Raw genomic sequence first — 18,231 nt, 5'->3', positions numbered from 1 at the left:
ATCCGTTGACTCCACATACACACATTCTACTTCATGCTAATAACTGTCTGTAACTGTCTTACTCACAAAAATTAATACTGAATGCATTTGCAGGAAAGGGTGATGGTGGGGCCAATCAAAATCTCCTATGATACGTTTATGGATAAAAAGCTGTAGTGCGCAATGTGGAATGATGCAGACACAGGTCACAGTAATTGCTACTAAAAGCCTTCATCTCATTTGTCAAACAAAAATACATTTCAACCAAGCAATTTCCAAAGTCTGTCAAAAAGGGCCACTGAGGGTGAAAGGAAGAGTCTGTAATTGTATCTGCATGATGTAGCCATAAATGTTCAGAAGGGAATTGGAGCATTTCTTCTGACTGGTGCATTAACTGTATAGTCCTGGTAGCGCAAGTTGAGGCAAAAGCAATCTCCCCGTGCCTAACAAAAAAAAAAAAAAAAGAATGTGTATCATCATGTAACGTAACTGGTGCTATGTAAGCGCTCTGATTGGATTCGGGTCAAGTTCGCGCTATATAAAACTGGGGAAAAAAAAAATGTCAGTTCATTCATTTGTAAAACAATTCTGTTGAGGCTGTACCCACTAAAATAGGTGCATAAGGTGGGCTATCTCCAGCACACTTTGGCATAATTTTGTTACTTGTTCCTAGTTATGCATTGCTGCAGTCTTTATTAAATTGATTAACTAACTGCTTACAAAAATCCTGTAAACAATTGGGGCCCTTTGTCCAACTAAACTGAAAAAGTGAACTGTGTCTACGTGCTGTTGGTTGCATTACTCTCTTGAACACAGACATCTCATAGTATCGAGGGTTTTGGAAACCTATTTCTTTTATAAAAGTTAGCTGGCAATTTGGCATGTTTCTCCCTTTTCGTTTTTAAAATAGATTGTCATCAAAATATTATGGTTTATTTATCAATATTTTCATGCAGTACTGCCGAGGCATACAGTTAAGGTTAATTAAAAATTGGCAGGTGAAAAGGGTTTAGGGCTTTAGTGTTGGCTGTACGATCTGTTGGAGAATTGGACACAATCTAGTATGTCCATACCCTATAAATCACAGGTTAGCAGAATAGCACCACCTTTTAATCCGAGGATGCAGTTGAAGGTAGATTAGTCCTTGTACACTACATTAAATGGTTAAAGCTTTCTTACATTTTTTTAATCAAAACTCTTTGCTGGACCTTGGACAATTTAAAAGCAGACCAACTCTATATATAGTCCACGCCCCATGATAAATCCACTACTTGAAACTGTCAAGTAGCACGCAACTTTGTTACGATTTTGCATGTAACCACAGTATTCTTGCAGCTAAGTCTCTACAGACTCCGTCATTTGTCCTATATTGGAATGTTCTTAGCCAAGCATTCCACACAGGGTTAGATACAGGCTCCTATAGCAGCGTTGCAGCATACAAAAACAATGTCAGCTACATGCATTCATATTGTTTTATTGTTGTGTATTTTAAAGCTTTTCTAAGCATTATCCTTAGTAAGGCTGCATCATGTGCAGCACCACCTTTACTGAATGTGCAGCGATACCTTTTTATTAAATCTGAAATATGGAATTTGAATATGGATTTGAATGTCGCTGCCTCTACTAGAAAATATGTACATTTTGTTATCGTATTTCCTTTGTATACTGGTGAACATCATGGTACTTAATGACTTAGATTAAAGAAATAGTACAATGCCAATAAATAATCATGGCATGACAGGATATTTCTAATTCTGGATATTTGTTGAAGGTAAGGGACTTTTTTATTTTAAGTACTTGAACTATTGAATTGTTTTGCAGAACTTTGAATGGCTAGTTTGAATACCATGAATGCTTTATCAACATTACCGTCATTTACCGGTTTCTGTATTTCAGGTATTTGACAACTATGCTGTAACAGTTATGATTGGTGGTGAGCCATACACCTTAGGCTTGTTTGATACTGCAGGTGAGGAAAATATTTTTTAACTTTATTCATAATCGCACTAAACAAAATATTTTAACTTTGAAACCTGATATGTAGCTCTTAAGGTGTGTATGCGGTACCCCTTCAATGTTATATAAATAATAGAATGGAAAAAAGGTTAATACCCTATTAACCCTAGATAAGTGATTCTGAAAAACAGAAATGGAGGATGTTCTGTGGTTGATTTTAGTATTTTAATTCAAAAAGTATGAAGCTTTCCATACTCTGATTTCTTTACAAGTTCACTAATTGATGCCTGAATTGTTTTACGCTGCTCATTTTGAATTAGGTTTATTTTTCTTACTTTAATGTATAAATTATACTTGGAGCCATTTTGACTAGGATGGGTACTTGTGTAATATTGACTTGTTCATTATTGGTCTTTTTCCTTGATGTGTGGCTTGTTTGAGATTTGCAACATTGCCTCTTTTGGTTCAACTTTCAGTAGCAGCTTTGAATACACCATACATAATAGTGGCAGAAGAGATCGAAGCTAACAAAAATGACAGTTACCCCAGTAAACCTCTGGTAAAAATCAAATGTCCAATTAGAAGTCTGGCCATTTCTAGACCTGAATACAAAAGTCCAGTACGGCATTGCTGCAACAAATTGATTTTCAAGAGTGTTTTAAATGGTCTCAAAAGACTTGCAAGGGATTCATTTTATTATCAGGGTTATTATTGAGGTTCTATAGTACCAGCACTACAATACATTATCTTGCAATTTGGCCTTAAATCATCTTCCTGCACTTAGTCAACAAACATAGTGTAATATTTCATGAGAATGAACATTTTACTCTTTAAAATTAGCTCATTTCAAAGTTTAAAGAACATTAATCCCCAAAAGAGGCTGAGGGCTGGTCAAAGCGTTTTGATTTTCCACGCTCTTCTAGATTTTCCTAAGATACACAAGTTAGTAGAACTAGGATTTCTGCAGTAATTGACTGTCCTCTTCCCCAGTCTGTCAGTAGTCCCAGAATCGTGAGTCGCGTAATAAAAAAATTGTGAAGATTTCCATAATTATATTATTCCTTATTCATGAGCACAAAACGAAGCTTGGAAGCAATTACCCAGCTGAGTCTGAAGTAGTTTTCTTCTTCACACTGAATGTGTATGAAAAAAGTGTGTGCATATGTATATATGTATGTGTGTGTGTGTATATATATCTGCACCAATCCCGCTCCAAACCAAAGAAGCCGGCGCCTACACCAAGGATAATAAAACACCAAAGTGTATTGTGCAAAGAAGCCCTGACACGTTTCGATGGATACTCTCCATTTCTGAATGTTTACATTGTTACAGGTTATCCTAAAATTGTAGCATTGCAATTGCTGCAGGGAATGCAGGGGTCATATGTCGATCACAGACCCCCATGATGATTGTCTTTGGTGCCTGTCGTCGGCTCATGATTTCGAGGGACGATTTTCGTGATGTTGCATGAATCCAAAGGCCCTCAAGGAGAGGGAGGCTAAGTTGTTCATGGCCGGGGCAAAGAAGAAGAGGGACCAGATGGAAGTTTAAGTCGCCGACTCTGTACATGTCTAAGTCGTCGAGGAAGCACAAGAAAAAGAGGCATCATGGGTCTAGGCATTGCTCGTTCAAGCATACGTTTTTGATGTTGGGTCTCCGGTACTTCGGCGTCACAGAACGGATGAAGTATCATACTCTCCTTCTCCTCAGGTGACTCCGCCACACTCTCCGGCTCTGAGAGGTTCTCTGACGCCCAGGGAAGCATCGCCTTCGATCTCTCTGCCTCCAGCTCCAGTGTCACCGGTGCCGCAGCTGGAGCCAGTCTTACAGTCTCCTGGAGCAATTCTTGAGCAGGCTGTACCGGATCCGTACCCTCCCTTTTCTGCTCCAGGCACGGCTCTTTCGCAGTTCTTAAGTGTCATGTTTACCAGGTCTGCTAACTCTAATGGTGTGCCTTTTGGCCCCATGGGACAGCTGTCTTTCAACTTGGGCTTGACACCACATTATGCTTAGGCACCTTTTATGCTGTTCATGCCAATGACCCCAGGAAGTTGGCCTCTCGCGACACAGAGGTACTCAACGGCGGTGCAATCCCTGGAGGGCAGAATGGGGTTTTCTCCGGCGCCATCTTGGCTTTGCCCGGCACCTTCAGCTGTCCCTGTGGAGCCTCCATTGACGCCGGCGCTGCGTCTGGCACCGCCGAAGATGAGATCCAGAAGGGAGGGAGGGAGTTTTTGCAGTGCCATACAGACCAATGTCTGCACCAGTCATGTTCTATTAAGTATTGCTTATTTTTTTTCTCAATGTGAGACCTTTATTTGAACTATTTGAACTCTGCAGCATTCTCCCTCACTCAAATTAACCATTTGGACTTATTGTACCACAAATAATTCAAAATCTCTCGTTGATTCTGATCATCAGTTTGCATAAATTATCGATTTCCTACATAGGAAAACTACAGCAGGGAACACTACCTTACACGCCAGTCGTGCACATCCCCACCACACCATTAAGAGTATACCCCTAGGTGAGCTAACGCGCCTAAAACGCATCTGCAGCACAGCAGAGGACTATGAAGTCTGTAAACAAGAGGCGTTAATAAGATTCCGAACCAGGGGTTACAAAGAAGCAATACATAATGAGGCAATTTCAAAAGTGGATTTAAAATTTAGGGCAGCACTCCTATCCATCAACAACCGTCTGGCAGTTAATGATAACGCGCACAACACTCCCAGACTCATCACTGCGTACAACAGACAGGAAAGACAAATCAGATCTATTGTCAAGCGTAATTGCACATAGGAAGGGACCTTCCATGAAAACTCAGATCGTTAAACCTTTTCCTGAACTAGCTGCTGCCAAACAATGGTTACAACCAAAGCAGGGGTTCATTAAATGCTCCTCCTGCAGAGCATGCAAGTTCGGAGTAAATACTGATACATACTCTACCCCCTTTAGTCCAAACATGGTCAGAATTCAGGGTAGGTTTAACTGCAAAACAGAATTTGCGGTTTATGTTCTGACCTGCACCTGCGGCCTCAGATATGTGGGTAGTACCAAGCTGCAGGTCAGAATTTTGCAACACTTACGTGGCATAGTTAATAATGATTCTTCTTACCCCGTGGCTAGGCACTTTAAGTCGGTTCATAACTATGATCCGAGTTGTTTAAAATACTTTGTAGTGGCAAGTGTACCTAAACCGCGTCGTGGGGGAAACAGAGAAAAAAGTCTGAGACAACTGGAATCCAGAATGATTTTAGAACTAGACAGTAAAACCCCCAATGGCCTAAATAACACAGATGAAATGTATCACTTTTTGTAAAGTATATGATATACATCCGGTTGACAAATTCTTTTACTTTCCCTCTCTGAGCAATTTTTGTATTTTGTCTTTTTGTAGAGGTGACTGCGGTTCTTCTTCTTTTTATATAAAAAACGTCAGAAGTTTTTTTTTTTTTAGGTTTTAGCCCTGATTTTAACTTTGTTAGATTAGGGTTTTAACCTTCCTTTACCTAGATGTTTTTAACCGCCTATTTATTTATACATTTTATTGCACTAGCACTTTATGGGGATCCATTTAAGGATCAGGGATTTAGCACTTATACTCGGGTATGATACACTGTGAAAGATTGTCTTTTACTATTTTTTAATGCTTTCTGGGAAAGTACAGCATTTAAGCTGCTATTAGATACCATTTCGGCATAAGAGGCTTGTTTGCACAATATGGTAAAAACTTCTGACCAAATGAATGTTGCAATTATTTATCATGAATTCTTGCTTGGCTAATTTGCACATTTTTTATTCTATTTATTAGTATATTTATATGCTTTTAGAATGCATTTAATTGGCATTGTTTGGTTACAGTATTTAGTTAACATGACTATCTATATGCATTTAAGCAGCAATTAGGAACAAAGTGTTGTGAAAACAGACTTACCTGAGCATTAGCTTTCTGTAATGTTTCTTCTATGTTCATGCACCACGTGGTGTCAACACTCCATTCACTGTAATGCATTTAAAAATGGTGACGTATGTGTTCCAATCTGACTTGTGAGCAAGGGCTTCTGAAGCCCGAAACGCGTCATGTTCGAGGTTCAGACAAATAAAACTCCATATGACCTCATTTCGCTGGGTTCGCGTCTCTGTTCGCCATTTGCGTGGAACTGCGGAGAAATTATAGTGTATGTGTGTGTGTGTATATATATATATATATATATATATATATATATATTAAATCATAGTCTTCTTTTTATCTTTAACTCAAAAAACATCTTCAATTTCATAACATCTTTGTTGCTCCTTTTTTATCTTTCTTCAAACTGAACAAATAATGTCCTTCTGTGTGAAAGACACAGCCTTCTTGCATTCAAAATGATGACTGAACATTTTTACTTCATGTTTATGAAATCAGTTCATGATTCTTGGCTTGATAGGTCTGTCTGGTTTGTTCAGCCAAAGGATGTCAGCTTGCACCGTCCGGGGATCACTCCAGGGTTTGGGAGGGGCCCCACACGGGACACACAGGCATCCACTCACAGGACAGGGACATTAGGCCACAGTATGATCTGTAAGAGAAACCAGCATCACTTTTCTTGCAAAAACATTTTTCAAAAAGCACATGTTTCCTTTTCTCTGTTTTGAGTTTGAAGGCACAATATTATCATTTCTGTCTGCACGGTTCTCTGCTGGCCCTGGGGAATTATCTGAGAATTCTATCCACGCTATATCCTCTGAATTCTTGGTATTAGGATGAAAATCTTCTTTTCCCTGCACAGTAAGAAGGGCTGGGGCAGTCTCCTGACTATTTTTCCACTCACTGCTGTATACGTGCTCCCTTTATCAATTGGCAGAAGCCCAAGGCAATCCATCTGCTCTGGTAATTTTCTTCAACTCGCCCCTAACCTTCTGTGGGATTGGTCTGGCTTGTGCATACTGACACATAGAAATCCTAGTTCTAGGTAAATTTTAGGGGGATATGCATCACTTCATTCTCTGCCCTCCTGTTTGTATGGTCTTTCTCTCCTAGGTGCTTGCATTTAGTCATGCACACCAAATCTTAATCGTGTGTCACCACCTCGGTATCCAAGGTTTTAGCCTTTTCATCTGAAAGGGAATTAAAGGTTCGGTCTAGTGAATGTACAGGACCATGGGCATGCATAGTGGCTGCGCTTTGCAGTACTATCTGCCACTTCACTGGGGAATCCTGTGTGTCAAACACCACACCTGGGACCTGCACCAACTGTTCATGCAAAACTGCAGTTTCTGTCTGTATATGCCACTTAACAACATTTGCTTCTTCCCACTGCATTCGAGAAAATTCAAAGACCAAAGTCTCAGTATGTTGTATTGTCATCTGCCCGGTGTCAAAATGTTCTCCAGCATTTGAAAATGTTTCAGTCCACCACTTTACAAGCATACTCCTCTTTCCCTGTTCTACACAATCATTAAAAATAGCCCACTTTCCTGAACTGGCACACACATGATACACTGTCTCCTTTCTGAATTGACCACATGTTTGAAACATACTGCACAGTCTGTTGTGCAGATTCAAAAGGACATTGCTGCATTTCTTTTTTCAAAATAGCGTCTTTCCACGTAGATTCTTCATTCACTGACATGTCTGATTTATACCTGCAACCAATGATCGCTAATTCTAACAGACTGGTCTGTTTATCTTCCTGCACATTCACATTTTCTCGGTTCAAATTAATTTCTGGCTGAGCAACGTCCTCAAAAGAATTAAGACCTCTTGTGAAACCTGCAGATTAACTGGCAACATCTCTAAGTTCACATTTTTCTGGCAATCTGAACAGCCGGTCAAAATGAACGGCTTCGGAGCTTGGTACATGTTTAACTCTTTTTTTCAAAGACTTGTTTTCAAACTGAGCGTCCGCCAGCTCTCGTCTCAGCTAACTACATTCTTTTTCCAAACGTTCAAATTTTTGATACAAGGCATTCAAAAGGACACCACTATTTCTGTCGTGAAATACAAGGTTGTTTTCCCTCTTTAAGAGAGGCAATCTCCCTCTCAAATAACTCAGTTGGCATCTGGGACTCTGCAACTGAAAACATAGGCATTTCAAGTTTAACTTTGTTTTATTGGCTTTTGCAGCAAAAGGAATACAAACAATCCTGTAAGGGACATAGATACTGGTCATGCATCACCACTCAAAACATAGGCATTTTAGAGAGCATTTTCCCCTTTTAATTTTCTTTTCGAATCCTGGCAAGTGACGCCAAATGTCTTGCTTCTGCCTATCGGATAATACAGAATCTTCTACACGGTAGCTCAAACCCACTAGGCGAAGCAGGATACATAAACACAACACAAACGCCTTTAGAAAGGGTTTTATTTTACAAAATGCAAGGACTCTCTCTCTCTTTTAGAGTAAGGCTTGGGGTTTCATTTTACACAATGCTCTCTAACAAAAAGGCTTTCCCAGAAACCAAATGCACAACATTCAAATATATGTAGAGATGTATACGTTTATATGCAAGCAATAATCTAAATGCATGAATAATACTGATTAATAAACAAGGAGCAAATAATATGAGATAAGACTCAAGCAAATATACTGGGACGTCCTGCAAGAGATCCGAATGTTATATATACATCAAATGATTACTTTGGATGTGCACCTCAACACCGCACATCACAAAGAAAATGCCTCAAATGATCAAAGCCACTGGCCAAACATCACAAAGGCAATCAAAACTCAATACTTCACCTGGTGCAAACACTGTATCTCAGCCCACTCCTGACTGGGGAAGTTAAACATCGGTGGTTAAGAGCCTCATCAACCAGAGTTCCACGCTCAGAAGTAGACGTGTCAGTCCCCGTTCGGATTCCAAACTCCCGGTTTCTAAGTCAACAACCCTCAGCTTTATAATCTCAAAGCAAACTAGAAGGTTCGGGAGAGACCTTCCCCCGCACCAGAGGAATCTTACCAGAACTGGCCAGCTTCCAAGCAAGCATTCCCATGGCAGGAAGGAGTTCCCACGTCCCCTTTTCCAAATCTCGCATGTTCCAGCCTTTATCTTGACGAAGCTCACAAAGCCATCCGGGTACATTAAACAATCTCTCACAAAAACAATCCTTGAACGTGATTAACCCAACAACTTGCAAGCGCTGCTGTGCTCGCAGAAAAAGCTGAAGTAAGGTAGAGTCAGAATTCGGGATGAGATAAGGCCATGTCAAAGCCAATAGTAAGAACTTCATAATTCTCATCCATGTACAACACAATGCTCAATTGTACACAACTGCTTATAGATTCACATACTTCATCTCTCAATGTCCTATAGCATCATCTCTCAATGTACAACACCGAGCACATGTTATTCACTGCCCACAACACTGCACTTCGAGACCAAAAAGTACATTCCACACCTCTCTCTCACGCTTTCAAATGCACATCCCACACCTTCTGTTCTTGGCAAGGCTGTACTACTCCGTGACAGCTCCCACTGAAAGACCGCAAGATTACAGGAAAGAAACTTTTAAGAGAAACAAGAATATGCAGGACCGTCGTACATTCAAGCTAGGGTAAAATAACACTAAAGTCAGTTAAAATAATGGTCATCACAGGGTGTCAGACCACAAGAGTGTCTCTAGCACTACAGCATGTTTTGCAAGAAATGTTCAGTGACTTAAATTTTCCTGAACTCAACTGTTTGACCTATGGCAGAAGACAGAAAAAACCCAGACTCTGTGCCTCGGTAATCAAAACCGAGGCCATTGGCAGTGTCCTGTTGATCAGTAACATTTCTTTCTACTTTTCTGCCAATTCATCTTAATTTCTGCAGTGCTGAACACATTTAGAACATGTCTGCAGAAGGATCACCTGATTCATCCACGCACATTTACGTTGTTCATTTTGGGGGGGGATTGAAATATCTAATGAAATTCTCTGCACGTTGCCAGCAGAGAGCCCAAAAATATATAAAGAAAATAAGCTTTGGTTAGTAGGTCTGACATTGGCAAATGTGCATTGTTTTAACGCATTTTTACATTTTTTTTTTTGTATGCTTGCACAATTTTTGTCAAAAACGACCAGGTACACCAAACCCCGGCTTAGAAGTGTCTTCCATTTCACGTAGCAGTGCACAAATGATCCGGCACGATGCAGTGTCTCGCAGTACTAGATTCCCAATGGATAAAGTGGGTTGACTTCTTGCCCCATGAGTTGGGTTGAAGCAAAATGTGAATGATGGTTGAACAAGACTAGAGAATAAAAGGGGGCAGGCTGAAGTTCCCTCCCTCTATGTATGCTTTTTAAATAAGATTTATGTGGGTAACATGAGGCTAATGAGACTCTCTAAGCGCAGCCTAAAATGGGTAATTTCAACAGATGTAACCTCTCCTTAGAAGTGCTCCAGGATTCCAAGGGAGCCGGAACTAATCTGTATTTGTGACCTCAAAGAAAATGTAGAACATGGATTACAGCCAAGTAACCTTTCGATTCTGATAATGTCAACCTCTTTTACGTTAATGTCCACATATTTTAAGTAAAATATCAGCCTTTTCATTGCATTTCTAGCTATTCTATTTCAAGAGGGTGTTTTAGCAGAAATGGAAGAGAACATGTTGTGCAAGTTAAGCAGTGGCTGCTGAGATCTGTGAGTGATGTGTTGGTCAATGGTTAGAATTCTGGAAATATCGTATCCGCCTTTCATCTCTTCTGAGTTCAATAAGGTGAACACTGGTTGCAATTCGGTAATAACTATAAAATACTGTTTGTAACTATTCTATTTAACTGGAGATTTCAGTTTGAATTTATCTTGTTCGAAAACCTGATTAATATTGTTTATGCAGATGATTCATGTGGATCCTTGAAGCATTAACAACAAAGCAGAGAGTAAGCAAGCTAAGGTATCATTTGTTGAAATACTTGCTTAATTTACAGGTAAAAGCTGCCAGTTAGCAATTCCTGTCTGATAATTTCTCCCCATGCACATGCTAGTCAACTAAGCTTGATGCTGTGCTTTTCACATTCGTGTCCCTGGCTGTGTCTTCTACTTACAAGACTTTTCATACTGATTCGAGAATTTAGAATGCTCGTTTGCCCCAAGTTTTGTACTTAGGTGATGCAAGCTCTAAATCCACTTCATTTATTGCAAATCATGTTTGCTGCCCAAGAGAATGAAGCTGGTCTCAAAGTTGGGGAAAAAAAAGTTGAAATGTGATTTTGTGCTGAACAACTAACCCCACAAATCTTTTGCATTCAGTCTGCTCAAGCCCCAGGCTGTGTGAGAGGCTCAGTTCTCCTGGTGTTAAACTTGGAAGAAAGGCTCACCACCTAATGCCTCTACCTGGCTGACAAACGCTTCGTATAGCAGTGAAACAGCAGAGGTATATACTAAGCTGCAACTGATCAGATGCTGACCCCGTGATATATTTGGAAGTTTCAGGACCTACCTGGTCGGGAAGCAGGTACCCATGAATAACCAAGATGTATAATACAGACAGAAGGAAGGGCACCTATCAGACCTCATGCTGTACCCGAAAGTCTGATATAAATTGTGAAGCAAACACAAGGAGATGGTGGACGAAGCACTGAAACATTTCAGACACTCACCCCAGGTCAAAGATCAGGGTTTAATCCATCATTGTTCTGTAGCTCACTTCGCCACCCCAGTTCAGACACAGCCATATGCAAATCAGTCTTTTTTTTTTTTAAATTCTTTTTATTGGCATTTTCAGTAACAAACTTACAACAATGCTCCACACTGCTGCGTACATATTTCAAGCAATGACGACACGTCTCCCAACCAACAAGGCACAAAGTACGGAATGTCAAGGACATCAACTCAGTGTTACATGTCATTCTCCGCTGTACCCAACCGACCATCAGTCACCTCCTCCCACCCGTGTCTCCCCACCCCGACAGCCGCCAACACGCCACACTGGCAGCAGCAAGTACTGACCTCACCCTCCCGTACTAGGGGATAACATCGAGCTACAGCGTTTGTAGCGGAGTGAGCTCCAGCCAGTGTATGAAGGGTCCCCATATATCCCTAGGCCTTGATCGCATCGGCATAAGCTCCCAGTACAGGGCCAACTGGGTCTGGCAATAGACAACGCTTTTAACCCATACCTTAATGTTAGGTGACGTAGCAACTCCCCAATGCATAGCAACTTGTCGTTTGGCCAGTAATAATAGCATCGCTGGCAGCTTACGGTGTTTGGGCTCAACCATGTGTAAAATCCCCAGCAGCGCAACCTGGGTTGTGCATGGGATCAGTAGGTCTGTGATAGCACATATTATCTCCACTACCCTTGTCCAGAACAGCGCCACTGCAGGACAGCCCCACGCCATGTGTACAAAGGTGGCCCTCGGGGCATGACAGCGCCAGCATTCATCGGTGTCCCTTAAACCCATGCGGTGCAGCCGGCTCGGTGTGCGATAAGTCATGTGTATGTATTTGAAGTGTATCAGGCGTAGCCTGTAGTTGGGGGACAGAATCTCAAGTAGCTTACAGCACAAATCCCAGTGTATATCAGAAATGTCCGCGTCCAATTCCGCCGCCCACAGGCCCCGCGCCGCCGGAAGCATCACGGGGTGGTTAGTCTGCATTCGCACATACAATCGGGAGACCAGCTTGCGGCCAGATTCCACAGATAACACATTTTCCAAAGCAAGCAGATCCGGCGGTGGCGCCGGGAACGTGGGGAACAGCCTCCTGCTTGAGTGGCGGAGCTGGTAATAAAGAAGCGTGTCCAGTAGCGTCGGAGCCTCCGATCCACACATCTGCTCCGGCGGAAGGAAGGTGTCACCTGGAAACAGATCGCCCCCAGTGTTGAGGCCCAGCTCCGCGGCCCGCTCCCCGGTCCGCATAGTCCGCAGCGGCGGCCACATCGGGTTCCCGTGCAGGGCCACAGAGCGGGTATAAAGAAGATCTAATCCGGCCCTACGTCTCAGCCCATTCCAGGCCCACCTGAGTGCGTGCACCGGGTCGATTTCCGTGCTCCTCCGGACGTGTGGCGTGTAGAGTGCAACAGTCAGCGGCAGCGGAGCCGCCCTATCAGTCTCGATCGCCACATGCGGTTGAAACGGTGTGGGGTGCGCCCAGTAGTGCAGGAACTGCGCCTGGGCACAGTAGGCATATAATGAGAAGTCTGGTGCAGCCAGGCCTCCCTGTCTTTGTGGGAGAGTGAGGGTCTCCCAGGACACCCGCGGCTGTTTACCCCCCCCAGGCCAGCTCCACCATCAGTGAGCGCAGCCTTCGCAAGAAATGTGTAGTCAGGGGCAGCGGGATATTCACGAATAAATAGAGGAGTTTAGGCAGGATCACCATTTTAGCCACAGCAATCCTGCCAGCCAGCGAAAGGGGCAAATGCTTCCAACGGCCAACCCTCTCTTCAATCCAACCCGTCACACGCCCATAATTTTCTGCCCATATCTGCTGCATGTCTGTGCTTATCCAAATCCCCAGGTATCGTACCGGCCCAGTTGCCCATTTCAGCGGGCAGTCCGGGGTAAAGCGGGGAGTCCCGGTAGTCAGGGGCAGAATGACTGACTTCTCCCAATTTATATTTACCCCCGACAACCGTCCATATTCCAGCAGTTCTCGTGTCAGAGGGGAGAGGTTAACCTGAGGATCAGAGACATACAGCGTAACATCATCTGCATATAACGATATGGTTAGCGCCCTTGACGAGAAGCCAATGCCCCTGGCCGCATGATGTTGTCGAATGCGGGCAGCCAGAGGTTCTGTGGCGATGGCAAAAAGCAGAGGCGACAGGGGGCAACCCTGTCTCGTGCCTCTCCGAATGGCAAATGGCGCAGACACTAGCCCTTTTACCCTTACCCTTGCAGTAATGTCGGTATAAAGCCGTCTAATGTATCTGATAAAGGCCTCACTCACCCCCATGCGCTGCAGCAGAGGAAACAGGAACCCCCACTCCAGGGAGTCGAACGCTTTGGTGGCGTCCAGCAGCACCGCCGCAGCCTTAACATGTGGGGCCAATTAGTGCAGTACACCGAAGAGGGTGCGGAGGTTGTGGGACGTCGATCGGCCCGGTATAAAGCCCGACTGATCCGGGCGGATCATCGGGGGCAACACCGGCTGTAGCCGAGTTGCGCGCATTTTCGCAAAGATCTTAGCGTCAGTGTTGATTAATAACGGCCTGTAGGAGTCGCATTGCTGGGCATCCTTGTCCGGTTTCAGGAGGGTAATGAAGACAGCCTCCCTCATGGAGTCTGGGAGTATACCTGACTCGCCCACCTCTGCATATACTGCCAACAGCCGAGGGGCCAGGAGGTCTGCGTATTCCTTGTAAAACTGCGCCGGGAGGCCGTCCGGTCCCGGCGCTTTACCGGCTGCTAATGACCCAATATGCAAATCAGTCTTGACCCTATTTCTCATGGGAATAGTCTGTCCAGCCCGTACTGCCAAGCCAGGTCTCCTTGCCTTTGCTTTGTTCGCCTTAAGTTGGCAGGGTATGCCCAGACATGGGTCCCTTACTCACTTTGCCACTGGCTTCAAGCTAGCTTGGCTGATGAGGGCTGTTACCCCGAAACCGGTCCCAGGATGCTTGTTTCTGGTCTAGGGAAGAACGGGCTTGGCAGTTCGGACTGGGCTGTTCCCATAAGAGAAGTTCATAAAGCTCACATTGGCTCAGGTTTTGAATGCATCCTGCTTCCTTTTGGCCTTACCAGCGGGTGTTCAATGTGATGGTGGTGGTTGCAAATCATCTGCGCAGATCAGGGTTGCCAGTCTTCCCCCTATCTCAACGACTGTCTGCTGAAGGTGGCTCACCACAGGCTGTTTCCTCCCACCTCCAGACTACGGAGGACCTCCTGCATTCGCTGGGTTTCACTATCAACGTGCCAAATTCGCACATGACTCCCTATCAGACTCTCCCTTTCATTGGAGCGGTTTCAGATACAGTGCTGTTTCAGGCTTATCCTCCCAAGCGGCAATTCCGGGATATGGAGGCTTTGTTACCGATGTTTCAGCCCGTATCTTGGATTTCAGTGGGAATGACTCTGAGGCTGCTGGGCATCATGGCCTCCTGCATGTGACACATGCTAGATGGTGTATTCAGCCTCTGCAGCGGGACCTCAAATTCCAGTGGGTGCAGCAACATGGGAATCTCTCTGACATGGTCCAGATCTTGGAGGGAACTGCAAAAGACCTGCAGTGATGGCTAACGAACCGTAATTGGGGTCAGAAACAGAACTCTCTCCCTTCCTCAACCAGATCTCACAGTATTGACAGATGCATCACTCCTGGGATGGGCCGACAGTCTGGGAGAGGTGGAGCTCAGAGGACCCTGCTCTCCGGCGGAATCTGGACTCCACCTGAGTCGCATATGAAAGGCACCTCTGCAGATGTGTGTATTAGATGCTGCTGTGCCAGATAATAAAGCAGGCCTAGAAATATTGCTTGAATCGTGGAGCGTAAATCTCTTGAATTGAAAAGGATAAATGACCCACAATCCTGGCCAACAGTCTCAATGATACAGTCCATCTTCACAAGGCTAATCTCCATTTATTTTCTTGACATTCCGTATTTTTGGAGAGGGAGGTTGTAACTGAGCTTGAACTGAATCTACCCATAAACGTAAGGGTTCTACAGGGTCAACACTGACTTTAGGACATTGATTATAAAACCCAACTCAAGCAGCAACTGGATCGCCAAGGAGAGATGTAACTTCACTGTGGCTTGATCTTGCACCAAGATAATTGTTATCCAAGTAAATTATGAGGTGTACATCTCTGACCCTAAGGGTTTCAGCGACTGGCTTCATCACCTTGGTGAAACGCCAAGGAGCTGATGGGTGATAGACGGAATGGAAAGACTTAGTACTCGAACCACTGAGTTTTTTTCTTTTCATCTGAAACTGGAGGAACCTCCAGTCAGGTGCAAAAATTGGTATAGCCAAATAAACTTCTTTAATGTCTAGCCAGACCGTCCAATTTCCCTGTTGGGAGTAAATGTTGCTGAAAATGAAACCCTTCCATCGTGAAATGCCTTTATAGTATCCAGGCTTTAAACTCTTAAGTTTAGCATCAATCTTGCTCCACCCCTTATTTCTGTATCAGAAAGACATTACTGTAAAAACCTATGGGGTGACTGTCTCACAAATCGCTTTATGCGTAACAGACTCTGAACTTTTTAGTGCATAATATTCTATGGTTCAAATCTGTTTTATTATTATTTCTTCCCACAACAAACAGAAGGTAACGAGAGCTCAAACGGCTGCCAGCTGGCAGTAAAATGTACTTGCAGGCTATACAAAGCCTAAGTATACAGTTAAGCAAGCCATGTATATAGAGTAAAAGAACGTAAACCCCCACCCTGTCCCATCCATCCTCCTTTCAACCCTGCATTAGGCTCTGAACATCTTAAATTTCCATACCCCCATGTTGTTCCGGGGCAGGAGGTACTGCATCCTCTGGCAACTGTAATAGGCGTAAGAATCTTGGACATGTAAGCTCGCGAAACTCCTGTGCTAGCAGGGACAAAAATGGGAGCCAAGCTTCTCGGAAATCAGCCCCCTTCCCAGCAAGCATGAGGATTATTTTTTCCATCCCCAGAATGTGCCATAAACGGGACAGCCATGTGTGTGTGTGTGTGTGTTAGCTGGGTTCCCCAATGCGCAAGATGTTCTTTATAGCAGTTCCCTGCACTAACCCCATCAGTCAGGCTCCTCCTGGATTTCAGTGGGTACGTCAGTTGGTCTGGTACCCCCAACAGAATGTGAGCTAGAAATCCGAGTAGTTGAGTCTCTAGATGTTTGTCGATGTCGTCCAGAACTTGGACCCAGTAGTTGCTGATCAGGGGGCAGTCCCACAGCAGGTGTATTAATGTGCCTATCTCACTGCAGCCTCTCGAGCAGTCTGAGCTAGGGGATGGGTTAATCTTGTGTACTCTCTCTGGAGTATAGTACCAATAGGTAATCACTTTTGTGAGTTTCTGTCAGGGCTATGTTACTGGCCGTGTGGTGAGCTCTATAACCCACACCTTCCCACTCTTTGTTGCTAAGGGGTCTCCCTAAGTCTCTTTACCATCTACCCCTACCCGCATTATGTGCATGTGTGTTGCACTTATTCAGCATTTTGTTTAAATCCAAGACTATTCCTTTGAGGATTTTGACAAAAGCCATTTTTCATAGACCGTGAGGTGTTGACTGGCTGCGATTCTATTATGTGGTTGCAGTATCCAGTGCCTGAGTTGTAGGTACCAAAGGCGCTCTGTTTCTGGAATGCCAATGTAAGCCTTGATCTGCGGAAATGAGCGTGCCACTTCAACATAAAAAAGTGGCCTATAGAACAACACTGGGATTGGCTCCACGCCATAAAGCTGGTCTCCCCCATACCTGGCCCAAAGTCTGGATTATCTAGCAATGGGTTTAGTGGTGCCGGGAAGGTAGTAAGATTGTGTTTAGTGTTAGTCTGGTCCCATATCGACATTGTTGTCCGCGTGATGTCTGAGACATAAAGGCTCCGAGGTCTATGGGCTTTCTTTAAAAAGGGAATTTTCATTAGTGATGTTCCTGCCACAGCTCTGTCTTGAAACAGCCAATGTATCCCTGATTCTGTTCGGTTCCATTCCACTAAATGTCGCAGTATGTCGGCGGGGGGAAAGCGCCCCAAAAGATATCAGAGCTATTAGCAGATACAGCATGGCGCAGTTTATCATATATCGTCATCACGAGGAAAGAGAGGGAGGAGGGAGATCAGATACCTCAAATACAGGCAGGCAGCGCGTGGACATAAAAACCATGATATTGTATGGCAATGACATCAAACAAGTAGAATATAATTAACTCTGTACAATTAGCTCAAGGAGATTAGGAATAAAAGATTGAGGGGAGGGATGGGAAAAGGAAGGAAGGGATGGGGTGAAGGGGAATTTAGGAGGGTTCACTGCTTCTCCCGTCAATACCAGCTCATCCTTAGTGGATTTCCATCTTAACAGTTAATATTAAATGTCACTTAGTACACATCTTCGACATATACACAATAGTGTGTTACAGATATCAATATTATGGACCGTGTGAATGCACCTCATCGAGTATGATCAATAGGTTTGTTGTGCCAACCCCTGATAATAGTACACAAGGGTCTCAACTGGGAATTTAACCGGCTAATTTGCCAAACCCAAGAATATTTCGCGCTGGGGGCCCCTGAGCAGTTTTAGGCTTGTGTTGCAAATGCCCCAAGCCGGTCTCATCGCTCCGTGTACAGAACTCGGAGCCATGACCCCGCTTTTGTGGTCCCACGCAAGTCAATATAGAAAGAATGTTGCGATCACAACCTAGTAGCAGACGCAGAGCTTTGCTGCTCC

General features: G+C 43.8%; 1 protein-coding gene across 4 annotated transcripts in view; it reads left to right on the top strand.

Moving 5' to 3' along the window:
- LOC146867930 (cell division control protein 42 homolog) overlaps nt 1-18,231 on the top strand; it is a 99,761-nt gene that overhangs the window by 46,022 nt on the left and 35,508 nt on the right. For all 4 annotated transcript variants that reach the window (XM_085608655.1, XM_085608658.1, XM_085608654.1 and 1 more), the window contains one exon: nt 1,876-1,948. In XM_085608655.1, coding sequence (XP_085464781.1) covers nt 1,876-1,948 — 73 coding nt within the window. The remainder of the gene's footprint in view (nt 1-1,875; nt 1,949-18,231) is intronic.

Source organism: Triturus cristatus, chromosome 1_2 (genome assembly GCF_964204655.1).
Source record: "Triturus cristatus chromosome 1_2, aTriCri1.1, whole genome shotgun sequence".
NCBI lineage: Eukaryota > Metazoa > Chordata > Amphibia > Caudata > Salamandridae > Triturus > Triturus cristatus.
The sequence above is the reverse complement of the archived record's forward strand: the minus strand, read 5'-3'. Positions and strand labels throughout refer to the sequence as shown.